The sequence below is a fragment of the Pieris napi genome, chromosome 23, assembly GCF_905475465.1.
Source record: "Pieris napi chromosome 23, ilPieNapi1.2, whole genome shotgun sequence".
In the NCBI taxonomy this organism is placed as follows: Eukaryota; Metazoa; Arthropoda; class Insecta; order Lepidoptera; family Pieridae; genus Pieris; species Pieris napi.
In genome coordinates this window covers 7,133,787-7,161,664 of record NC_062256.1, presented here as the reverse complement: position 1 = coordinate 7,161,664, position 27,878 = coordinate 7,133,787, and the positions used below count along the sequence as shown (strand labels likewise).

The 27,878-nt window shown below is 34.7% G+C and overlaps 1 protein-coding gene across 1 annotated transcript; it reads left to right on the top strand.

The window, feature by feature from the left end:
- The first annotated feature begins 87 nt into the window (after nucleotides 1-87).
- LOC125061633 (ras-related and estrogen-regulated growth inhibitor) lies at nucleotides 88-26,907 on the top strand. Its single transcript, XM_047667147.1, has 7 exons — nucleotides 88-188; nucleotides 6,521-6,636; nucleotides 8,754-8,890; nucleotides 11,951-12,103; nucleotides 17,966-18,118; nucleotides 25,080-25,239; nucleotides 26,655-26,907. The coding sequence occupies exons 2-7, from the start codon at nucleotides 6,528-6,530 to the stop codon at nucleotides 26,888-26,890; spliced, it is 948 nt and encodes a 315-aa protein (XP_047523103.1). The 5' UTR covers nucleotides 88-188; nucleotides 6,521-6,527; the 3' UTR covers nucleotides 26,891-26,907.
- The last annotated feature ends 971 nt before the right edge of the window (nucleotides 26,908-27,878 follow it).

Below are 27,878 nucleotides of genomic sequence, written 5' to 3'. Positions count from 1 at the left end.
AGTGTTTCTGACGTCAATGGTTATTTAAGCTTTAGGATTAAAGCCCTTAGCAAAGCACGACGGTAATTTCAGAATTCAGTAGCTTACGGTAGCTTTACGGGTACACACGCGTCGCACTCGCCCGTATTATTTAGCGTAGCTGTAGATTCAATTACGTAAAATATTCTAAGTCGCCTATTCATTAAATGGTGAGTTATTATTTTCGTGTAATTTTTTTACGTTTGTGTTTTATTTACAAGTTTTGGAGTTATGGTGATGCGTTTATTGATGTAAATGAAAACTTCCCGGTATTTGTTTTGTATTAGCTTCGTCTGGCTGGACTTTTCTATAAAATATTTAAGTAATTAATGTAGTTACTCAGGGTTATTGTGGAATTCTAATGGTGACATCGGTTTAATTACATACTAAATCACAAATATTTATTCTTTATAAATTAGTTGTATTGTTTTGCTTGCAACGTAATATACCTAATAGTTTTTTCTATTAACGTGTTACGATTAGTGAAGCATTAATAAATATATAATATATTATGGAATAAGACGTCTTAATATTTCGTATATGTATGAAGTGTTCGACATGAAGCAGATTACTGCATCTGTTTCAACATTTGATTTTTTTGTCACGATGTTTTCTTTCTCAAAATTAATTGCGCAGTAGCCAAAAGAAACCCACAGGGTGCACGGGTTCGAACGTTCTACATTAGAATCCAGAGCCACACATATCACCACTAACGCCCGAACGCAATAATTAATCCACAATCTCAGATTGAAAACAATCTGTGATCAGACCGTGACAGTCGATCGATCCTATCTGCATCCCAATAACCAAACCCTACGAAGACAATCCATTTTTGGCGACGGATAAAATGCTCTTTGTTATTCCATTTTACCGAGTTTTCACTCATATTTGATATTCAAAAAATTCAAAATTCAAAAATCATTTATTCACGTAGGTAACACAATGTACACTTGTGATTCGTCATTAAAGATATAAATATTAATGCTTCTAATTTTACATTTACTGCCAGTTCTCAAATCAAGGGCGTAGAACGGAAGAGAAGAACTGGCAATAAACTCTCCGCCACTCTTTTTAATCGCCATGTTTTTTTTTTTTTTTTTTACACAACGTTTGTAAGGAGCTGCAACCATTACACCATGTTCCACATGACATTTTAAGTAATTAATAATAAGAACATAAATAAAAACAAAGACTTGTCCCCTATCAGCAGGAGGCATGGTGAAATAGGAGCACGCACTTACATTCTCGTGGGAACAACACGCAAACACATAGTCGAAATAATTAACATCACCGCATACACGAATTCAAGTACGACCAGTCACCACAAGCAGCACCCGTTCACGAGTATGACGCATGGCCAGCCATCGGCCCCCTCGCCATATTTTAGGGAGAGAGACAACCCGACGCATGGACGCATGGATAATCAATGTAAACCAAATAAAGTAAATAAAACCGTACAAATAACATTAAAATAGACATGTCTATGTTTAAAACATAACAAACAGCTTTTTTAATTATTTAAAAAACTGGTGTAAGTTAAAATCTGTTAAAATAATTAACTGTTGTAATCGAGCTTTCGTCAACTGTCATTTTCATACAAAGGTCTATCCACAGACACCGATCCGACCTCCCATGAGCTTCTATCGACAGATGGCTAATACAATCCGTCGATTGGTTATTGGCACACTTGTTACAACATTTGGATTAAGATTACTATCTCACGGTCAAAAATGGATTGAGATAGGTTATTGGGTGCGGGCGTAAGATAATACGGCTGTAATGTTTATATAATTTGCAGCATTAAAGCCGTAAACAAGTTCACGGTATAATCAAAATTTTCCAAGTGATTTAAACATTTAGGGTCTGTTTCACAATGTACGGATAAGTTCTACATAAGTTCCAAATTAGCTATTTATTACTTATTGATAGGATAAACACTATTGTTGCGTTTCACGACTGTCAGATATCGCTATTCGTCACATAAAGTCCATCAAAAGTTATGAGTCCGATGAAGTGTCATTTAGCACAATTTATCTTCCAAATAATTTATGTGTTGCATAGCTATTTGGTACTTTATCCATACATTGTGAAACAGACCCCTAGACTTGTCATCACTTTGAACTTGATATGAAGATTATAATTAATGAGATTTTCCTCTTATATTAGAGTATTAACTAGTTATACTGCCAGCTGATACTATGAAACCTTCAAACCATGTATAAAGACTGTGGATTTGCCGATCTCATTTCCTCACGAAGTTTTTCTTCACTGTATAATAGTGAGTGTGATTGAAACCCCTAGCCCAATCGGCGTAGCTAAGTCAAAATCATTTTTCATGTATGTACACTTATGAACGTCAAAAAAAGATAAACATATTTAAAGGCTTGTAATGAGAAGAACTGGCAATCTCCGCCACTCTTTTTGATTGCCAAGTTTATTGTTTTACCACAACGTTTGTAAGGAGCTGCAACCATTACACCATGTTCCACATGACATCTTAAGTAATAAATAATAATAAAATAAATTAAAAACAAAGATTTGTCCTCTATCTAGGAGGCATGGTGAAATAGGAGCACGTACTTACATTCTCGTGGTACACGCAAATACACACGCATATTCTGCATCTGATTCACTGATCATCAGTGCTGTCACAAGGAAAGACCTAGTGAGTGAGGTCGACCCTGCGTCAAACACTTTTTTTTCTATACTAATTTTTATCTCTCATTGTATTGTGTGCGAATTAATAAATGTTTCTTAAATATTTTTATTCCACCTAAAAACGTTAAAACAATTAGATATTATTTATTTGAATGTATTGAATAATTTTTTTTTGTTTGTTTGATTTTGTAAATTTTTGAACCTTTTGGTAGTAAAATGTATTATGTATTCCATCTCTGGCTATATTTTCAGTGTAACTGTTTGTACACTTATACAATTTATGTTAGCTGTAGGATTACGAAATAAATAAATAATTTCAACAAAACAGGAGCTGATTGTTCTCGATTCTTTTGTCGTATATAATATCTGTATCACGGACCATTGTGAAACGCATAATATTGTTTACAGTCGCATCGGATTTCTCGAATATATAAAAGACAGACAGAAGTCTCGTACGTAATAAACAGAATAATTTTAAATGCATTTACATTATTATTAAGCATAACATATTCAAATGAAATTCAAACTGTGAAACAATATTAGTTCTGAGTTATGGCAATATGTAAAAACACATTCAAACAAAACAACTTTTTAGAGATGGATGGATTTTTTTCTTAAACGGACACAATTCAATTGAACACTTTTATGAGACAGAAGACTATCGCTCGTTTTTCGGTTAAAATTGAGTGCTTACCGCAGCCCACCTGCAACACCAGCCTTGCGATTCTGTAACTCACTTTTCGAACTCACACAGCGGTTTTCGCATCGGCGGTCGCTCTCAAATCAGTCGTGAAGCAGTCATTTTATGATTTGGCATTCTGATAAACAATAAACTACAAGCTCCCCTTTTCAGCTGCTGTGTGAGTTCGAAAAGTGAGTTACAGAATCGCAGGGCAGGACGCTTGCATTGCCGTCCTTTAAGGATGGTACGGTGATTCTCTTGAAGGGCGTAGCCATAATTGTTCAGAAATACCTAGAATAGCAGCTGGTGTCAGTAGTGGTTCGCAGCAAAAAGTGTGCAAGCGCACTGTTATGGAATGTTAAACGTATCAAAACATGCACTAAATATGTAGATTTTTAGGACAAAAGGTTTATTTAGGGGGCCTCGTAGCCTAGCGGTCTTATTAAGTGGTAGCTAGGTGAGGGGTACCGGGTTCGATTCCCGGTTCGAGGGCAAGTTTTAATTTAATTTAAAATTTGTTCTCGGCCTTTAGGTGGGTTGTGCGGTACCGGGCGAATGCTTAAACCGTACGTGGAGGACACGGTCGAATTTCTAAAGACAAGCACGAATTATAAAAAAATCCTATACTTGGCTAATGCACAAATCGTGCCAGAGCCATTAAAAAAAAACAAAAGCTTTATTTACAATAACAATCAAGTATACAGTATTTACAATTTTCTTAACCTATAAAGTAATAATACAATTAATACAAAGATAATTAAAACAAATTTAAAAAGTTTGGTCCCTGTGGCAGTCTACCTTTAACGCTGGCAGCCTCGCTGTATTGCGATACTTATTCGTAACAAAATTATTTCTCATATCTTTAATATTTTAATCTCACAGTTAAATATATCTTCATAAATATATTCTACGCACGAGACGTTTTCATAGCAGAGTCAAAAATAGTTCGATTACTAATATTCGATGTAGTATCATGAATTGAGCAGATGTATAATGTTATCGTATCGAACGATAAAAATCATAGTAAATTGTATCACTTCAATCAAGATTGCTTTAATATTTTATTGCTATTATTCGCACGATATAAACATCGTTGGTTAATTTAGCTAAATTCCGATGGGTGTAGGGCAAAGTCTTTTTTTAAAGCATGACTCACATTTCATTTTCGTTTTCATTCTTAAAAGGCCGGCAACGCACTCGCGAGCCCTCTGGCATTGAGAGTGTCCATGGGCGGCGGTATCACTTAACATCAGGTGAGCCTCCTGCCCGTTTGCCCCCAGTTCTATTTAAAAAAAAACATGAAACATGAAAAATCAACATACAATCAACATAATTGACTTAATGTGCTAAATGACCTCTAAATGGGGTAGAGGGCGTCCACAGTCAGTCTCCATCGCGTTCGTTAGCCTCGTATTTTACCTCGCTCCAAGTCTTTCCGGATCTCTTTGCCTCATCTGCAACTGTTGGTTTGCTTGGGACGGTTCCGCTTTCCTTGCTGGTTCTAATCAAACCATTGGGGATATAATTGGAATCTCTTCGGAGTGTCTAGCCTATCGCTTGATCTGCTGACGATATTTAAATTACAAAGTAATATGTAACGATCAGTTTAGACGACTCATTGGTCTAGTGGTTAGTACCCAGAATACGAAACCATGGGTCCCGGCTTCGATCCCCGGCTGAGACGAACATCGATGTGGTGAGCATTTGGTGTTGTGCTTAGGTCTTGGGTGTTTAAATATGTATTTATATGTCTCTATCTATAATATGTATTTATAGCCGTTGCCTAGTACCCGTAACACAAGCTTCACCAGCTTAGCATGGGACTAGGTCAATTGGTGTGAATTGTCTTTTAAAAAAAATATCGATCTTGTCTGGTCTTGGTACTATACAAAAATCGTTAGTATCTAGGATAGAGATTTTACCCTAGAGTCTAAGGGTAATCGAGCTGGTCATAGCTTATATTGCTCTTGGCTTTCAGAGCAGCAAATATCCCTGCCTGGAGTGGGTGTAGAGTAAACTCTGTCAGGGGGAAATCATGTCTGATATGAAACTATAACTACTCCTACATTATAGTGTCCTGCCTTATCCCTATGAATTATACCAAGCCCATGCTATAACAGAAACTAGCATTCGTATTAAACTATAATAATTTAGTATACCTATGCAATGCTGTATAACTTTTGCTACTCGAGTGGTGACTTTTGAGTCAACAGCTACGTTTTGTACTGTCTAATATGAGAAGTAAGACGCAATTATCTTTAATAAATGTGATTTTATTGGTCAACGTAGCCACCATTCAAGAGGGCTTTATTTCTAAGGCTATTTTTTTTTAATAACCTGATCCCTTTCAAAATCGTGTACCGTAGCGACCAATGCGTTGTCATAATAGGAGGAATAGGAGGAGAGGTTATAATTTAATTGACGACTCATTGGTCTAGTGGTTAGTACCCCTGACTGCGAATTCATGGGTCCCGGGTTCGATCCCCGGCTGAGGCGAACATCGATGTGATGAGCATTTGGTGTTGTTCTTAGGTCTTGGGTGTTTAAATATGTATTTATATGTATATCTATCTATAATATGCATGTATATCCGTTGCCTAGTACCCATAACACAAGCTTCACCAGCTTAGCATGGGACTAGGTCAATTGGTGTGAATTGTCTTTAAAAAAAAAAAAAAATTGTTTTTGTGTTTAAATTTGCATTGAGAATTTCTTCTTACATTGTAAGGGTCAACATAGTTTTAGTAGGCCTTTTACAGGAATTTAATTTAATGTAATCTTCAAACGGCCCGTGAAATGTTAGCAGAAATAGGTAGAAATAGGCTAGGTAATATGAAGAATGTTCCATCAATTTCAACCCAGCTTCTTCAATGGCGCTATTCTGCGCTCTAGTGTTATTGATTACTTTTAATATTATTTTTTATGCCTGCCAGTACCTTTTTCTTTTCAAGAAGTTTAATCATATCCAAATTAGCATATTAATATGGTCGTAAATACAGCTTTGTCAAAATTTCACGAGTAAAATTATGACAATTTGAATATGAAATTTCCAAAATTACTTTGAAGTTTTGACTTACAGTCTGTTGATGTTTGAACGACTTGCAAAATACGAAATTATTGTATAAAGTCTAAATTTATGTAAACATTTAAAACTTTTTTCAGGTTTGTCATGATTTCGATGACCTCTCCAAAGTCTTCGTTGGCTAAACTTGTGTTATGTCCAAAGGTCAAGCCATTTAAAGTTATGATCCTAGGACAATCAGGAGTTGGCAAGTCTGGTAAATATGAATTTTGATAAGTTTTATTAGATCTAGGCCTCAGATCTGTTGCATAATCATTGGTGAATAGGTAGGTGATCAGCCTTCTGTGCCTGACACACGCCGTTGACTTTTTGGGTCTAAGGCAACCAGTTTTCCTCACGATGTATTCCTTCACCGTGAGCGAATGTTAAATGCGCACATAGACAGAAAGTCTATTGGTGTACAGCTGGGGAACGAACCTACGACCTCAGGGATGAGAGTCGCACTCTGAAGCCACTGGGCCAACGCTGCTTAGATGTTCAATTGTTTTAATATTATATTGTTAAGGTCTTTAGCATTAATAAAGAAACAACTGATGATTCCGACCTAGGGAAGATGAAAGCATGAAGGCAATGTTCTTGCCAAACTTCTGAACCAACTCAGACTCAAGAAATTTTAATAGAGCATTAAGAATAGGTTTTTAAGGGATGCGTTATTTATATAGTGTTAACGTTTTATACTTTACCATCTGTAGGTGTTTCTTTTTTATTGTTCCATATTAGAGTTGCCTGGAAGAAATCTCGTTAGCGATAAGGCCACCCATGGCCTACTACCATATACCAACTTATTAACCTGCTTTTTTAATATGTATGTTTTTGTATAAGGCAACGAAGTGTAAATAAATAATAATAAATAAAACAACTCAATGTAAAGGCGCCAATTTAACAATGCACAATTTGTAAGCTAGTTCCAAAACTATGTCCGATTCAGTTTCTTGACTTGTATTTTCATACCACTGGTTAACCTGTAGCAATTACGATGAATTCAGTAGTAAGTACGGTACAATAACTTCATTGAAATAGCATACAAAACCGTCGGGATTGGAACTCCATTGGAAGAATAGCAAGCTCTCATTATCTGTAGTGCACTTGTATTGGGCTCGCGCGGTAAAGTCAGAGTCGAAGTAACAAGTGCTGTCTGCTCATGCATTTTAAACTAACATCCCCAATCATGTTTCATGTTTGTATTTTTACCCCTAGATTATGAAATCTTGAAATATTTCTCATTACGAAATATATTTTTTTACACGAGTAATTTATTGACGACTCATTGGTCTAGTGGTTAGTAGACTGACTGCGAATCCATGGGTCCCGGGTTCGATCCCCGGCTGAGACGAACATCGATGTGATGAGCATTTGGTGTTGTGCTTAGGTCTTGGGTGTTTAAATATGTATTTATATGTCTATCTATCTATAATATGTATGTATATCCGTTGCCTAGTACCCATAACACAAGCTTCACCAGCTTAGCATAGGACTCGGTCAATTGGTGTGAATTGTGTTTTATAAAAAAAGAAAGAACTTTTTATACGAAAGAACAAGTGCATTTCTTTCGTCGTCTTTTGATATCTTTCGACATTCCGAGAGCCGTACTAATTTTAGTCTTCTATGCTCATCCTCTCATTATCTAAAGGACGCTCATTTAGAAGCACGCTGGAGTACTATTAAATAAATGATTATTTGCGTGAGACAGTGTAGTTGATATAAATTTAATAAAGTATGATATATGTACTACACAAATAATATAAGAATTGACTTTGACTAATAATGTAAAATGTAAAATTCCTTAAGACAAATTTGCGCGCCATTGGCAGAATATGCGAACTTACGATTGTACCATTCTTGCAATAAATAAATTATTATTATTATTACGTTATAGTTATCCCCAGGTGTCGCACTGCACGATTTGGTTCGTCGTTTATTATAAATATAACAAAGGAGTGGAATTCCTTGCTCCCTTCCATCTTCTCTAGACAGTATAATATGGGTTCATTTAAGTGGCGGCCCAAACCTGGACCGGAATGCCCTCCAATAGGCCACATCTCTTTTTTTTTATAGAACAGGGTGCAAACGGGCAGGAAGCTCACCTGATGTTGAGTGATACCGCCGCCCATGGACACTCTCAATACCAGAGGGCTCGCGAGTGCGTTGACGGCCTTTTAATCTCACTGAACAGGTGGGATTGTGGTCAAACGTCTGTCCAGTTCTACATAACACATTGAGTGGAATACTCCCTCACCATGTGCACAATTTAACACGTTTTCAAAACCCTGTAAATTAATTCAAAACTATATTCATAGGTGTTTTGCATTACAGCCTTGGTGGTACGATTTATTACTCGACGATTCATCGGCGAATATGATCCCAATTTGGAGAAAATCTACACTTTTCAAACGGTAATTGATAATGAAATGGTTTACTTTGAGATACTCGACTCTGCCGGCGACCCTCAAGTGAGTACCTTCTTGGTTTATATTACATTTTCTTATTGAAGTTATATAGGGCGACGGTAATTTGATGTTTAAAACTCCTGCATCATTAAAACGAAGTTTTGCTAACAGAAAAGAGTCGACTGTGTTGCTGAGGTATTTTGTTTCACCGTGAACTTTCCTGACAATAATAAAACAGAATCTAGTGGTGCAACAACAAATACACACAGTTAGGTGATCAGCCTCCTAATAAATCAATCAATGGCGCTACTTTTTTAGGTCTGGGCCTCAGATTTATGTACCTGTTTCATGAAAATTTGGTAATCTAATAGGCAAATAGGATAAGGCAAGCCGGTTTCCTCACGATGTTTTCCTTCACCGTTCGAGCGAATGTTAAATGCGCACACAAAGAGAGTCCATTGGTGCACAGCCGGGGATCGAACCTACGACCTCAGGGATAAGAGTCGCACGCTAAAGCCACTAGGCCAACTGCTCACAGCCTCCTCATACATGGCATTAATTTCTGAGTCCAAGACATGAGTTGTCGAACGATTGCCATTACCGCGCCATTACGTAGAAAAAAAATTCCATTGACGTTCATCGTGTTAATTAAACTATTATTATTTAACTAATAATTATTAGGCAACATTGAAATACATTTATTTGACGACTTCTACCGTCCAAGCTGGCCATGTTTCACTGCGAACAGATGATGTGCATTACCACCTAAATCAATAGACCACAAGCCCATGAACCAAAAATACCTGTGAAATGACCCAACTTGAATTACGCTTAGAAGGCTGTTACTATATCTGAAAATAGCTCTGAGCACTATGCCGTCATTTCTGAGCGGTACATGTGAGTACGTGAGTGAATGGACTTTCTCAGGTACAATGGGGGAATTTCGACTAATTATTAATGTACGGCTTTGTTATAAGTGTATAGATAATTAAAAATAAATGTCGAAAAACCTAGTGCCGTACAAAAGTGATGGTGCCGGAAGTCGGTGCAAATTTTTAATTCGACGACAGTTGCAGAAGCAATATAGGTCATTTATTACTGTACGGCATTTGTGTGATTCCTTTTGGACACATATACAGATACTTTACCCGTAAACGCCGTACATATTCCCAGCGGAGCGGTCGAAAGCCAAGGGTCGCAACATATGTCTGATTAGCATATAGGTGATGATGATATGAAACAACATAAAATTAAATGATCTTGAGAGTACTTCACAAATAGATAACATTTTCCAGCATGCCGTACATTTTTTGTGGAACACATAGGTGTATGGGGTAAATTACTTTCCTCAGAAAAGAGTCATTTTCCGGTGACTTTTATCTGTACGGCAATAACACAGGTTATTAATACTTTAGACAATCTTCAATAAAAGATAAATGCCGTACACTTTCGATAGTCCGCTACCACCGCCTACCAATACAGGGCGTCCCAAAGTTATGGGAAATGAAGGGAAAGTACCTTAAATATCGTAGATAGGGTATTTTACTAAAAGAAGACCTTATGTTATTTTTAAAAGTTATTAATTCTGCATTCAAAGATTTTTTTAAAATTACTTGCCTCGTCTGGGAATCGAACCGACTTAAATGTAAAAAAAAACACCCCTACTTTTATGATGCCAATCGAAAGAATGGCCAAAAACTAATAACTCTTCTTAAGTAACATAGTATTTTAAAAGAAAGGAACAGCGTGAATATATCTTTTTAATCAAATTAAAAACATTATCTATCGTATTCAGCCTAAAAAAATCCCCTACGAGTCTGTTACTTTAGAAAAGTTATTAGGTTTTGGCCATTCTTTCGATTGGCATCATAAAAGTAGGGGTGTTTTTTTTTTAAATTTAAGCCGGTTCGATTTCCAGACGAGGCAAGTAGTTTTTAAAAAATCTTTGAATGCAGAATTACTAACTTTTAAAAATAACATAAAGTCTTCTTTTAGTAAAATACCCTATCTGCGATATTTAAGGTACTTTCCCTTCATGTCTCATAACTTTGGGACGCCCTGTATTATATTTTTATTTTTGTTAAAAATATTTTTCCTTTACCTCTCTCTGCTGGTACGATAAGGCTGTAAATATACTTTACAGCCTTATGGTAGTATACTCAGATATGTACAGTTATTAATGACCTTAAGGGACACCTCAAACGTCGTCGAAGTTTTTATCAGCTGTAAAGAATAATCTGGAGTAAAATGTACGGCATCTGGTTTTTTTTGTTTATTTATATTTGTTACATATAAAATAACAATAATCTTTGAAAATATTACTCCCCATATTACTCTAGGAGCATTTGAAAAGTCATCTAAATTTCGAAAATTTCATATATTTTTTATCATAATATTTTTATTTGTTACCATTTATAATGAACGGCTATAAGGTACAACGGTAATATTTAGTAACATTATGTAAAAAAACAAGTTGCCGTACATTATTCTCTGATCTTACAGCAGTAAGAACTTGGTAAATCCTGAAATTTCGATAAATATTTAATTACACAAATATGAACTATAATATTTGGACGGCATAATTATAAATCATTATTGTCCGTGTTAAATAATATTTTGAACATGTTGCCGTACATTTTACAATGACCTTAGGGTATATGGGTGTAGGGGTAGGGTTCCGACCCTTGGCTTTCGACCGCTCCGCTGGAAATATGTACGGCGTTTACGGGTAAAGTATCTGTATATGTGTCCAAAAGGAATCACACAAATGCCGTACAGTAATAAATGACCTATATTGCTTCTGCAACTGTCGTCGAATTAAAAATTTGCACCGACTTCCGGCACCATCACTTTTGTACGGCACTAGGTTTTTCGACATTTATTTTTAATCATCTATACACTTATAACAAAGCCGTACATTAATAATTAGTCGCAATTCCCCCATTGTACCTGAGAAAGTCCATTCACTCACGTACTCACATGTACCGCTCAGAAATTACGGCATAGTGCTCAGAGCTATTTTCAGATATAGTAACAGCCTTCTAAGCGTAATTCACGTTGGGTCATTTCACAGGTATTTTTTGTTCATGGGCTTATGGTCTACAAGAGATTATTTTTTTCTAGAAATGCGAAAGCTTGGAAAACCATATAAAATGGGCAGAGGCATTTGTCTTGGTATACTCTGTGACAGATAAATGCTCTTTCGACGAGTGTCATAGACTAAAATTTCTAATCAATTATAATAAGAGGCGGCGTAGGCTTGCTTCGTCGCTAAAGGTTAGTTTATCTAATACGATTATGAATTCATTATTTATAGGTTATCCTATCTCTTTTTAAAATATATAAAAATAGCTGTGGGTAAAAGGAAGAAACAGCCCTATATAATTGACATTTACAGAACACATATATTACCTATGAACGTAGCGTAGGCATTGGACGATGCGTTCTCGTATATTATATATATTTTATTATAAGAGTCCTCCACCATCGATTTTGTTCCCTTTGGAGTAGAGACTCTTGGGCCGCAAGGTTCAAGTACACAGGCGCTTATTAAAGATATAAGTTGGCGTCTGGTAGATAGTACCGGTGACCCCAGTTGGTGCTTTCCTCACTCAACGAATAAGTATCGCAATACAGCGAGGAAATGCTGCCAGCGTTAAAGGTACACTGCCACAGGGACCAAACATTTTAAATTCGTTTTAATTTTCGTTTTATTATTTTATATAAGTTAATAAAATTGTAAATACTGTATATTTGATTGTTATGATAACGAATAAAGTAATATCGTTTTAATAAAGTTCCACTAAAATTATTTCAATATCCAAAGAGGTTACATTGGGATCTCGGATTAAAAAACCTAAATATTGAAGCCTGTATATATAACAAAGCCGAAATCCGCTCATTAACAGAATATGTGGGAACCAGAAGTTGTTTCCTTTATTAGTAATTTATTTAATGCAAAGGTTTTGTATGTATTACGTCAGAAGCGTTATGTTGCCCCTTATCTCCATGGTAGGCACATGCATTTGATGTATTTTTCATTACACTTTAGGCGAGTAGCCTTTTACGATTATTGGGTTTTTTTTTTAAAGGCAATTCACACCAAACGACCTAGTCCCATTCTAAGCTGGTGAAGCTTGTGTTATGGGTACTAGGCAACGGATATACATACATACTATAGATAGATAGACATATAAATGCATATTTAAACACCCAAGACCTAAGCACAACACCAAATGCTCATCACATCGATTTTCGTCTCAGCCGGGGATTGAACCCGGGACCCATGGATTCGCAGTCAGGGGTACTAACCACTAGACCAATGAGTCGTCGTTTAAGATGTTGGTTTCCTTAAGATATTTACGGTTTAAGAGTAAATCACGTATATAAAAATAAAAGTTATGTATGGAATAGATTGTTAAGGCAATTTTTGCCGCGCATCACTATGTGGAACCAGCTGCCCACTGAAGTATTTCCGAACTAATCCGACTTAGGATCCTTCAAGAAAAGAGCGTGCCAAGTCTTAAAAGGCCGGCAACGCACTCGCGAGCCCTCTGGCATTGAGAGTGTCCATGGGCGGCGGTATCACTTAACATCAGATGAGCCTCCTGCCCGTTTGCCTCCTGTAACATAAAAAGTGTATAGAATATATAACCAATAGGATTCCTCCAATGGCGCAAAAAAAAGGTTTTTATTCCCTGACTGTAATTTACAAACAAAGATAAGTAAAATTATTGAAAAACTGACATGTTCTTTAGCAACCAGTTTTATGGTCATATAAACACTTTTACAAAAAAGGGTTTTTAAGGAAAATTACGTTCTTATGTCGATTCCGATTAAATGAAATTGAATTTTCTGACGTAATCTGTATTCAATCGTGTAAATTAATACGCGTGAAGGGTATTCTGGCAATTGTTTTATCAATTTTCACGAATTATTTAAAACCGCACACACACGGTCAAACCATAATTGGTCGGTAATAAACACAAGATATTTTTACTTTTTTTAATTAAATTCAAATTCAAAATCATTTATTCATTTAGCTAACATAATTTACAATTATCAATATCAATAAAAAATACATATTAAATGCTAAATGCTTCTTATTTTACATTTACTGCCAGTTCTCAAATCAAGGGCGTAGAACGGACGAGAAGAACTGGCAATAAACTCTCCGCCACTCTTTTTAATCGCCATGTTTTTTGTTTTACAAATGTAAGGAGCAACCATTACACCATGTTCCACATGACATATTTAAGTAATTCATAATTAAAAAAAACAAAGATTTGTCCTCTATCAGCAGTAGGCATGGTGAAATAGGAGCACGCACTGATATTCTCGTGGGAACAACACGCAATTAAAGTTACAAATGTAACCTAATAACGAGTCTGACCTCCTCTTGCCAAAATCATAGCATAAATACTTCTCCCTAATGTTTTGGGCACCAATTAATTCGACGGAGCGTACGCAATACCGTCTTCACCATAAGGGCACACGGGGCCCCCATTCTCAGGGGGCCCCGAAGGACCGACAATTTCTCTCCCACATTTATTCTCAAAACATTTTTGTCGGGCACATTACACTTTTTTCACAAATCAGTAATCAAAAAAGTTATCAGAAGATCTCGAAAGAAACCGTTATCGTAATCGTTACCAAAAAACCAGCAGCATTCTAATACATACCATTAATGACATAATATATCATACTGAATTTGATGACCAAATTTATATTAAATTATTATTTTTTATTTTATTTTATTAAGTATGACCATTTATTGGTCATACTTAGTATTTCTTTTTATTATAATTAGCTTTTTTTTTCTTTCCAAAAGGGCCCCAAATTCTTGTGTGCCCAATGGCCCCAGCCTAGTTTAAGACGGCCCTGAGCGTACGCGCTTAGTTTTCGTAGTACGTAGGAAACAAATATATTGTATACGATAAAGCGCTATGATCACTATATACTATATATAACTCGTGTATGCCGCATGGTACTTATTTCATATGGAAATAATATAGAAGGGCGCCTTCTAATAATAAAACAATCTATTTTTATCTTTTATCTAAGTATTCACCGCAATTAATATGTTATGAGGGCACGATACGTTAGATATCTAAATATATATGAAGATATTTGTTCTATATAGAACTATTATTGAGATACAGTATTAATTTTTACATAGCCTACCTTTTTAGTAGGTAAATACCAACATATGGAACATTTTTTATGCTACCCCATAGAAACTGTTCGCTTTTCCGGAATAAGAACCTAAGTACTAAATAAAACATTTTTTTCCAATTTTTCGCTGGATGCAAACCTTCTCAGAGTTCGAGGAATAAATAAAAAAAAATACTCTTTCTTCTAATTGATCCAGCCGACTTCGAGTTGTGCGTTTAGCAACATATTTTGCGATTCATTTTTATTTATAAAGAGTATTGATGTCCAAGATTGATTTGTACATTAATTTAAATGATAATAGTTAAACATGGATAATTATGAAACTAAAATGGTAAATTCATTCATTAAATATCATTTCTACGGCAGAACTATAACCATAGAATCGTTTATTAAAACCTAAACATAACAATGAAGAATTTACAACGTTCCTAACCAACATAAAGAAAAATTAATTAAGAGAAAATTAAAACAAATTTAAAAAGTGGTCCCTGTGGCTGTGTACCTTTAATGCTGTCGCTGTATTGCGATACTTATTCTTTAATTAGCGTCTGTGCACTTGAATCAACGTCTCAAGAGTCTTTATTCCAACGAGAACGAATCAAAATTGGAGTAAAGACTTTTATTTTTGGTTTCAAATATTACTTATAAAAGTCATTTTAGATTTAAATTCACCTAGCCAAGTATTTTTCACTTTTTAAAGCTATTATGCACTGGATTAAAAAATCCTTTCTAAAGTATTGAATTTAAGTGGCTCTACAATCTTTTTAGGTCTGGGCCTCAGATTTCTGTCGCTGTTTCATGATCATTTGTCAATCTAATAGGCAAGTAGGCAGGTAATCAGCCTGACACACGCCATCGACTTTTTGGGTCTAAGGCAAGCCGGTTTCCTCACGTTGTATCCCTCCACCGTTCGAGCAAATGTTAAATGCGCACATAAAAAAAGTCAATGGCACACCCGGGGATCGAACCTACGACCTCAGGGATTAGAGTCGCACGCTGAAGACACCTGGCCAACACTGCGTATTAAAATTACCTCGACATTTAGCCTACACCCTTTAATATGAATGTCAACAAGATCGAAATAACCTATTTAATTAAATGTATACTGGAAAATTTTTCCTTTGGCTCAATTTACACAACAGAGCTCGAATCTCCATTATTTTCCAACTTTGAGGAAAACTTTCGCGAGCTTTTAATTTCAAAATATTATACGACTTCCAATAGGTATTTTTGGGAGCATATTTATTTAATTGTTAGTATCGATGTAGAATTTTGTTCTGGCTAAGAACTAGTGACTGCTGCATATTCTACTCTAGCAATCTGAACTAATTTATCTAGAATCCAGGAGCTATTTAGAAACGAAGTATCCTATTACATTCACATTGAGAAATTATGTAACATAACGTACTACATATATACTGTATTACAAGTTTTGTAAAACTTGTAATACAGGGTCACTTTTCGGTAGAGTAATTTTTATTTCACAGTGAGGTTCGAAGTAAACAAAAAGGTATGATTTGAAAAAAAAAATATATCGTATAACTTAATATTATCTTCAATACACAACTATAAATGGTATGTCTAACGCAAGAACTCATCAATACCAATCTAGTGGATATTATGAAAAAGATACAGGATGTAGATTTTTCGAATTTTAATAAGAATTAGTAAAAGTCAATTTTCTTATAAAATCGCAAAATAAATTATAACTCTGCAGGGGTTGAGCTTAGAGACCTCCCGTAGAACATTTTTTTGCAGCTGAGGACCTCATCTATCCCCTATTTGCGTTTGATCCACGACTTTTTGGCCATCCTGTATATGCTTACATACATACGAGGGCAATCTAAAAAATTTAATGATAAGAAAATATTGGGAAACATTTTGGCGTTATAGTTTCAAATATACCTCTACAAAATTAAAAAATACCACTGGAAAGCTAAAGGATCAAAAAATTCATACGATAAGCGATAAACGAGATAAGCGGCGGAGAGAAAAGCGCCGCCATTTTGAGGATATTTTGCTGTGTATCGAGATTTGTTATGAGGAAAATTGATGCCTCGGAGAAACTTCGATGTTTGTTTAAGTTTTAATCACCAGCTGTCGTCATCTATCGATTATAACATAATTCACGTACAACACACGGCCGTGTCCATTACATAGCCACACCCCGTTTTTTATATTTAATATTCATGTAACCTAGTTCTGATTTCGATTTCCAACAAAACCAAAATACCTGAATGAATGTGTTCCTACGTTTCTGTTTCACGTTTCTGAATACGCATCTGAAGTTTTTACAGCAATAGACAATAGAGCTCATAGAGAAAATTAATAATTATCTACTGCCGCGAAGTTGGTACTGACCATGTTTATTATATTTTCTAAATTTAATGCTTGCATATACAGGGTGTCCCAAAAGCCGACGACAAGTCGAAATTTTCTCATAGGTAATGCCACACCAGTTATCAGAAAAATTAAAAAAAAAAAAATAAGTCATGTATTTTTGAAGTTATAGATATTTTTTTGTTATTCCAGAAAATGCACACCATGTGACAGTTTTTTCATTCCTGTTGTTACAAAAATTTACTTTTTGCCAATTTTTTTTCTCTCACGTCATCCCGAATAGTGTTTTATGTAACCTATGATCCTAAACTCTGTGCTGATCACTCCAACTTTTAGGAAAATGTCATTTTATACCGTACCAAGTTTTCAAAATTAATTTTCGCACTACTTCAACTGATCGTTCTGAAAAAAAAACTGGAGTACAGTTTGGCAAGTAGCTTTAAAAGTTAGCGCATTTAATAAGGATTCTACAGTGGTATAACACTGAGTCCATTATTTCTTAGATCGACCAAAAGAATTTTTTTTTGTTAAACAAAGTCTGTTTTTAACAATCTCTTTGAAATTACAACAAATGATTCTAGCGCACCCAAAACGTATATATTAATATATTAATTTTATTTTAAGGATAATATTCACGAGACACCCGTAGTGCTAGTTGGTAATAAAGTGGATCAGGTTGGTGATCGTATGGTGACGACTGAGGAAGGACAGCGACGGAGCAAAGAAATCGGTTGCGTTTGTTTTCATGAAATTTCCGTGAGAGAGAGCATTGATCAGGTAATTTACACTTATATTTGAAGTTTTTGGTAGGAATCTATGAAAACTATTTGAATATTAAAAAACTTTCCAGTTTCCAGCAACTGTCATCACTCATCAGGGAGTGACTGTCACATTGACATTTGACAGTTATGGTTGATTGTAGTCTATTAAATGTTGGAATATTAACGCTAGAGTCTGGCTAATGAAAGTTGATACTGAAAAAGCGCGGTAAATTTAAAAAATATCAGCATGGCAGCCCTAAAGTAAAAAGGAAAGTTGGAACAACTCACTTTGATACTTTGACATTCATTTTTTTTTACTAGTGGATGCTTGCAATTTTTAGGCTTATAGGTTTTGTGGACATAAGTTTAATCTAAGTAGATTATTGGCTTGCCTTCTGCACGTTTCGATGCAATGGTACGCAAAAAGCGATGTCTCCATGCAGCTATATCATATCGTTCAATTAATAATGAACGATCATTTTTGTTTTTCTTAAATTCATAACCGTTGGCTAATAATCTCAAGACTATCTGTAAAAGAACAATAACATTATCTAAAGTAACTAAAACTAATATGTACTTATTTAAAATAAAAAAATATCAAGACATTTTGACCGTACTAACTTTAGTGTTGTCATATAAAAAGTTTGCAAAAAAATCCAGTATCTACTTTCGTTACCCAGACTCTATCTATTGTCGCAAATCTTTAATTTTTAAATCCTGCGAATTATTTGAAAGAAAGATTCTTAAAATCGTAAAAGATTTTTACGATAATGACATAAAAAACTGAGTACATACCCTGTTTTCTAGTGTTTAATCTGGACACCATCTATATACATAAATTGCTGTTCCTTTGTCTCGCTAAAACTCGAGAATGGCTGGACCGATTTTGCTAATTGATATGTGTGAAAGTTCAGGAAAGGTTTAACGGTGGTAAACATAGTAAGTAAAGAATACTAAAATCGACAGTTGAATGCTCCAATATAAACTATAATAATTGAGGAAATATTTGATGTCTTTTGTCGAGAAATAAAAAATTGTGACTCGGTTGTTGTATACATATTTAATGATGATGAATGATGCCTACAGAAATTTGTTCTTCAACATTTTGATACAAAATTTTGTATCAAGTTTTGACACAAATATATTCATGTATTTTTAAAATTAAACTCGCCTTTATATCCATTAATAATAATGTGTAGTACTCGCACAAACTAAAAACATATTGTTTATATATATAGCAACATTATTCTTGACAGATTTATATTTGTGTTTTTTACGCGACTGTCAATATTTGTGTTTTTCCGTTTCCGTACGAAGTTGGCAACCGCTAGTTTATTTATATTATTAACAGGTTTTTTTTATTTGAAACAGATGAATAAACATTTTTTACACTCAATGTCAGAATTAAAGGTCTGCGGGTCTCGGTATCTGTCTAACAAAGGAGTAGAGGCACTGGCCCCAAATAATTTTTCCAAATAAAATGAAAAAAAATCATTCAGTCGAGTTTTGAAATAAAAAATTTATTGTTAAACCAAGTATAGATTATTTTATTACTTCTTTTATTATAAAAGACTCTTTTGTGAGCCTCCTAAATTAGGGGCTGAATAATTTAATTTATTTTAAGTATAAGGCTAAATTGTAAAAGTTTAAGATTCAAAATTCATTTTAAGCCTAAACTTAGAGAAAATAATTCATATTCCGAGTTTGAAAATTTAACAGAATTGTAAAATTCTTTTTGCGTAAAACATTATTGAAAACAATTTTTCTATGTTCAAGATTTTATAACGATTTCATTCACAATATTCTATTCATTACGATGACGTAATCGTAATGAATAACAATACACTAATAACAAAATACGTCCCAAGTACCAAGTGTACTGTATGTGGACAGATGACTTTGGGATATGGACAAGTTGTTGGATTCAGATGGCTGTACAGTGTACATCCAGTACCAGTACAGTCCATTTATAAGAGAGACAATGTCCAGCAGGAGATGTCGAACCGAGTGAACCTTCAGTCTACTTCCAATACATAATTGAAGTCACTTTAGAAATCGTCACTTTTTTAATCCAACATTATCATTATTTGATTAATACCAGCGTAAAAATTTTACTACAAAATTATTTCACCTAAAACTCTTAAAATAATTAACTCGAAGTACCTATAAATTGATTTACAAGTTATTAAACTTCGATTGAAGCAACCGCTAGTAAAATGCAACAAGGAATAATAGGTTTTGTGTAAATTAATTGGCAATTTACCGCGGAAATGTACAACGGAAAATATTTTACGTTATAGATTTGTTTTTATAACTTGATGGCGGGCCAACGCGCCATTACGATTTATGAGTTTATTTTAAGGCCTCTAAAACAAAAAGTTAGTGCTGATCTTAGGTTTTTTTACAAAGGATAGCCTATCAGGCACGACATCAGGCTCATCCGTGGCCGAAAAGCTAGGCAGCAGGGGAGTGTTAAATCTCCTCTTTCCTAAAATGGGACTTCATTTCCTTAAACAAGGTCTGGTGGGTTTGGCGTCTCCCACCGACCCCGGGATATAATAAACATAATAAAGGCCGTTCTATTTCCAATCATTCCAAAAACAAATTATAATATACAGCTTAGATTATTTTACATTTTATATTTTTTTTTTCTTTTGCTTGCTTATATCCTAGCTTCCTTCAGTACCGTCGATCGGAAGCCCATCACGGGTAAAGGCGTCCTCCAGCTTTTTCCAACTGACTCTATCTATGGCTCTCTTTCTCCATTCGTTTCCTGCTACCGCTTCTATTTCTTCTATCCATATTTTTTTTGGGCGACCTCTTCTTCTTCCTCTTGGTCCTTACCATACAGTTTTCTTTAAGGTCCACCTATTATCTGTGTATCTTGCTATATGCAACGCCCATTGCCACTTCTGTTTTAGGGCATAATGTAAGGCATCTATCACTTTTGTTCTTCGGCTTATTTTTTCGCTTTTAATTTTATGTACCTATTTTTCTTATTTTAAGTACGCTTCTTTCCATTGCTTTCTGGCATGCTACTAGTTTAGTTTTTATTTTTGAATTATAAGACCACGTTTGGCAGCCGTTTGTAAGAGTAGGGATATAACTACCCCGGAAATATCCTCATGATATTTATGTGTGAGTTGGATCCCGCTAGGATCCGCGTCACCTCTTGCGCTATTCACCTGACATATTTGACAATTCTTACCGGAATTATGCCAGCTACGGTCTGTGCTCGAAGAACATGCCCTGCACGTTCACGTTGTTTCGGTTGTAGCGATTGAAATTATATTATTTCTCAATATATTGGCTTTTCACTATTTTTAATCGATATCAAAAAATCGAATGGAGAATATTAATTCGACGATTTTTGTCTTGTCCAGTCTTACGAATTCTTTTGTAGCAATTTGGCCCAGTTATTGTAAGTGCATACATAAATTCGGTAGCGATTCGTTTTTATTTTTATACCTAGAGGTAGGATCTGATGATAAAACATTTTGTTTTGTTTTTCTTGTTAGCTTCGTACATATTATAATAACAAAACATAAATATTATAAAAACAAAAAAGGAAAATTGAAAGATGGATTGCTAACAAGCCTGTCTCCCTGTAGTTATATTAAATGATTAAACATGAATTACAGCCAAGAAAATACATTTTCTCGTGTATTTATGAAAAAATATAATAACAAATGTAATGCCCCGATATTCCACGTACATTAAAGAGAGTAAATTGTAAATAGATTTATCGTTTATTAAAACGTAAACATAACAATCCAATAAGTAATAATGAAAATAATAAGAAAATTAAAGAAAAATAAAACAATTTAAAAAAATTTGGTCCATGTGGCAGTGTACCTTCAACGCTGGCAGCATTTCCTCGCTGTATAGTGATACTTATTCGTTGAGCGAGGAAATCACCAGCTCTGGGGTCACTGGATAATATTTATATCTTTTATTTTATTTATATGTTCATGCCTTTTCCCGGTAGGCTTACGGCCAAAACCAATATGCAATCTCAATCCAATTTTAGCTGTCATAGACTGACAATTCAATCCATTTCTAAAGAAAAGCATGCCAATATTCAATACATGGACTGAGATACCAATCTAATTATTCAACCAATCGTTCAGAGGGCGGATAAGAGATTGAAGATTGCCCTCTGTATGAAAATGAATGTTTACTCATGCCAACAACCTATCTGTCCATTTTGACAGTGCTTCGATTGGCCAAATCAATCTCGGATTGCTATCGGTGAAACTCGTATGATTTGGGTTTGGGATTGCGACCTAACTTAATATTCATTGGGAAAATTTATTCATCTTCGTCATCTTCCAGTTCTAGTGATAGTGATTTGGAAGTTTAAATGCAATTATCCGATTGGGATAGTAATTCTGAAGCTGGAAGAAGACAACGTACTTCTGTGCGAAGACATAAGAAGACAAGAATTTATTATATCCAGGGCCTGAATGACGCCGAATTCACATTTAACAAAAGAAGCTTTGGAGACACTTTTACACAAAGTGATGTCTATCATATATGACTTCTTGCAGGTTTCATCTTTTCATCAACTTTTGTAAAAAAAAATTAAATATTAGCTACAACCAAAAATATTTGTTACTATAGATACTACCTACTAACTCCACTTCAAAACCTCAAGACTCCAGCAGAACATCTTTATAACGAATCTCAAATACGAAGCAGAAATGTGGTGGAAAGGACATAATATGGTGTTTGGAAAAAATCGGTTTGTCAAAAAAGGTTTTGCTTCAAGTATCTCGTGTACAAGCCGTGATAGTGGCATGTGCAGTGTTGCACAATATTGCTATTGATATGCGAGATGAACATTTTGAACTACTGCAACAAGTAGATGAACAAGCTGATGATATTGATCAAAGCGCAATTGACAACGTGGGAAATGCAAGTGTACGAAGTAATCTTATAAGTGATTATTTTGCTTTATTACTATAATATTTTATAAATTACAACATTTTTGAGATAAATTAAATAAAAATTCAATGCTTTTATTTAAATAAAAATACATGTTTATTATCTTCATCATCATTGTTCAACTCGTCTATATACTGTAAAGAATAACCTTTTGCAGTTCATATGAATGCGAAATTCATATGAAGTTCATATGAAATTTTTAATACAATACATCCTCGCTCCAGGCACAATATCTAATATTTTCCTAATTTATTTAACAATATATTTTTTTCTATGGCCCATAATTCTCTTTTATGCTCTCTTTCTTCCTCTTCAAATGCTTATTGCTTTCTCTTATTTAGAAGCTCTTCCTTTCAATTGACTTTCATTTCCTTCGACAGACAACAATATCATGTCTTTGACTTTTTCCTCGATAGTAGTAGCAGCACTAGGGCCACCTCCTGTACGATATGTTTCAGCATGTTTCAAGGCAGACTTTTTTCTTGTATCCCTCTTTAAGCTTTAGCACTGCGAAAGTTTACCCCACTTGTGCTATTAAACAGCGCCTCCAGCGTCTTCCAGCACTGCTCTTTCTCCTGCCAGGTGACTGAGTCACTCTTTTTATTTTCTAATATATTTTTATGGTCAGCAACAAGCGAAGTTAGAAGGTCAACTTCTTCCCGGCTGAAATTGACGCTTCTTTCACGTTTTTGCGTAGACATTTTTTTAAGTTAAAGAACCAACCTCGAATCACAAAAACAAGATACACAAACTACTCAGAGAAAATTTATATTTGTAATAATATGTACTAAAATACTCAATAACCTAACAAACAAAAATACCATATGAAAATGACAGCCCGTTTCGTTACAAGTAATATTAAATGACCAACAAAAAGGTTAAGGTCCTATGTTTTTCTATAGAATTTTGTAACTTTATTTGTTCGTAACAAAAAAACAAACAAAACGTTGCATAGCTATTTGCTACTTTATCCATACATTGTGAAACAGACCCTATTAGTCTTACTTATTTTATTTCGTTCCAAAAACATCAAACTTTTGGTATGCTTGAACACAACATATTGCATTGAACGAAACGCGGTCGAGAGGCAAGGATCACGCAAAAGATTGCTGTCAATCTTTTGTCAAATAAACAATCGGATAGCAGAAATGTTTATTGGCATGCAGATTGGAGATCGGTCTTTAGATATGAATCAGTCCAAGATTGGTTATAATCATAGATTGAGGATACATTATTAATTTTGGCCGTTAGACAACGAATCTCTTACTCACTCCTGACATACCTTTCTCACTTCAATCACCTTCATGACATTCATGCATACTCGTCGGTTATGGCTACTTCTAACGTGTCTCTTCTCTAGTACTTCCTGGATTTAGTCCATTTATGTTTCTTATATTGTTTTATTCATATACATACTAATTTCTATAAATTTACGCTTAAACTGACACGAGAGAAGGAAATTTTTATATGGCTTGACAGATTAGTAAAAACTTTTTCTCTATACTCATACCAAAAACAATAGAACTATAATAACATATATATAGCTTCGCTGCAACTCGGCTTAGACCGATCCGAACAACTGACTACTGACGTCTATGAGAACTAGACCAACAGTTCTTGTTCCTGAATATCTTGCTATTAGCTAAGTCTTGAATTTACAATAGCGATAAATCATTGGCGCTACAACTTTTTTAGGTCTAGGCCTCATATTTATGTATCTGTTTCATGACCATTCGTCAATCTAATAGGCAAATAGGTGAATAGCCTCCTGTGCCTGACACACGCTCGACTTATTGGGTCTAAGGCAAGTCGGTTTCATCACGATGTTTACCTTCACCGTTCGAGCGAATGTTACATTCGCACAAAGAAAATCCATTGGTGCACAGCCGGGAATCGAACCTACGACCTCAAGGATGAGAGTCGCACGCTGAAGCCACTAGGCCAACACTTCCAATACCGACTTTAATGAAGATTTTGTAGTTCTGGCATTGATGAGTCACGTAACGTAATCGATTTTTTTACAATTTCAGGTTTATGGAGTATTCAGGGATGCGCGTAGGTTTTGGCGGGTGGGCAGCAAGTGGTCCAGAGGCAGGAGCGAGTCAGACATCACCAAAGCACTGACGAGGCCTCTCTCCCGAGCAGCTTCCGATACCACAGACCCGGGCACTGTCATAGCCACATCGTTGTGTTAGTATTTTTACTAATAACTAGCTGGCTTGGCGAAAACCGCCTAACAGGCGATTCTTTTTTTTTTAAATACTTATTCTGCTATTCGGGACACCGGTCTAGCTAGTAAGATAAAAAAAAGAAAGTTGATAATACAACAAATACATTATGTCAAAAAATAAAAATTTACCTTCCCGGTACTCCTCCACTAACACTTGAACTTTATGATATGGTATTAAAGTTCAAATTGACTTTTAAGTATTATTACGAATATTTTGTATGGGAATATAGAAAAGTGTTGTTTTTAGACTTTTCACTCAATTTTTCTAATTTTTCTCTCCGTAATAACCATCCTCGTACTTCAAGAAATATTATAAAAAAAGAATCAGACAAATCGGTCAAGCCGTTCTCATGTTATGTCGTGACAACGGAAAACGGGTTTCATTTTTATATATAAGATAATAATAAATCGTTTATTTGCAAGAAAGTGGTATCTAAGTGCGATCAATTATAAAAATCCGCACAATCAGCCATACAACTGACGGTCGTGGGTCGATCCCCGACACCGTGGGTGATCGTACACATCGTGTAGAAAGCATGACTCAAATCGAAAAAATCACTGACATGTGTTAGACTGATCACTTATTTGTCTATTAAATAAAAATAACGAATCTAGCTTGTAGCGCCACTATTGTTTATTATTTTACCAAATTGCAGGATACACAGGTTTTATAAGCATTTGTGATATTTGTTTTAAAATAAGTGTTGTTTGATGATTTGCTATTAAAAGAGTACCGAGAGTTTTTTACGCCGGCTTTTTCTTTCGGCCTACACCCTCTGTCTTGTTTGCCGATGAGTAGGGATGTCTATTTCGAATTTAATGACGTGGAATAAGTAATACCTGTATCTTATATTCTATAATAAACATATTTTATTTGTATATTTTTTAAGGCACTTCAAATAACATGTCTGAAAATATGAATAAAATAGGTAAACAAACGATGTATTCTTGATATATATTTTCATAAAGTAATATCCCTAAAGTCATAATTATACTGTAAGGACAGTACAGTATTTTACATCACTAACCCAATTACTTAACTTAACACAACTTTCTACTACTTTTAAATAGTAAAGATAAACTAATGATTATAATTGAATTCCACCCGTATTATCTATGTGGAACCAGCTGCCCACTGAAGTATTTCCGAACCCATTCGACTTAGGGTCCTCCAAGAAAAGAGCGTACCAATTCTTAAAAGGCCGGCAACGCACTCGCGAGTCCTCAGCATTGTGAGTGTCCATGGGCGGTGGTATCACTTAACATTTGGTGAGCCAATTTCATTGGGCACTGTCGACATATATTTAAAATCAATATAACATTTAAATAATACTTTTTCTGACGTGTTTTAATCTGAATGACAAAAATATTCCAGGTCGCCGCTGGACCGAATTTGACTTTGAAGAAGAAAGAGAAGAGATCGAGGGTGTTAAGCGTAGTGACTCCAACTCTTCGTGTGAAAACGTGGATCAGTTTAGGGCTAGAGCAAGTACTGATTCTAGGCTTCCACCTCGGCCTACCAGGTCTAGGCATCCGCCGACTTCGGGGTCAAATACCCCCATTAGAAGAATGAGTGTTGCCATGAGAGGAAACAGTTCCAGTGCATATTAAATTGTCTATACTATGTTCTATTGTCTTTTATTTAAAAGACGAACTGATATAACAATAAAACTTTGGGGAAAGATTTGTATGCTTACTGTTAATGATAAAACTTACTTACAAATTTTTTTTTTTCTTTTTTTTTTTGTCTATTGATTTTTCCTATACAATCTATTCTTTTCTCTTTATTTCTGCTACTGCATTTAATTTCTACACAGAGACATTGATATATAATTAATTTGAAAAAGAAAAGTTAAAATAATTAAAAGAAACATTGAAATAATGATAAATAGTATACCTACAGTTATTTAAGTTTATCTTCTAGAAGCTTCTTGAAGAGATTTCAATTACCATTTCAAATTATGTATTAGAGACTGTGGAACCTATACAAATTTAGTTTTAATTATGATATTGGCAATATAAATATTTAAGAACCCATCAAAACGCTTCTCTATGCAAGATGGCGTGACCCCAGTCTATGACGTACCATGTTAACATGTAGACAAATATTTTTTTAACGTGATTGTGATGCTTAATTCACACATAAACAATCATCTCTCAGTAATAATGCTTTTTAAAGGCTTATGCAGATTACTCTCATAACAAAACAATCATGAATTATCATTAACAATACAATTGAAAAGTTTGTCTAAACGGCATTAAAATTACAGAAATTCGTCACATATTTTTTACCTTTCAAATATATTATTATAAGATATTAAAATAAATAATTAACACTTAATACATTTCATTATCTTAGTAATATAATTAATATTTTTAGTGTTTTGTTAAAAATATATCTATTGCGAAAAATGTACATGATTCTAGACAATTTCCATCGTATTTTCAGCATTTTGTCAAATATTTAACTTGAAGATTTCCTTTATCTTCCCTCTTATTTCTATTTCAGTACACACGCTTTCTTCGTAATAAGGATAAAATTTTCATGGATGGTTAAATTTACTTAAACAGACTTAGGGAAATTTCGTTGTTGAAAGAA

Excerpts from the sequence above, each read along its gene's own strand:
- LOC125061633 (XM_047667147.1), top strand. The coding sequence starts at position 6,528 with ATGATTTCGATGACCTCTCCAAAGTCTTCGTTGGCTAAACTTGTGTTA. Across the intron at positions 8,891-11,950 it reads ACTCTGCCGGCGACCCTCAA|AAATGCGAAAGCTTGGAAAA; the intron begins GTGAGTACCTTC and ends ATTTTTTTCTAG. Across the intron at positions 12,104-17,965 it reads GGCTTGCTTCGTCGCTAAAG|GATAATATTCACGAGACACC; the intron begins GTTAGTTTATCT and ends TTTTATTTTAAG.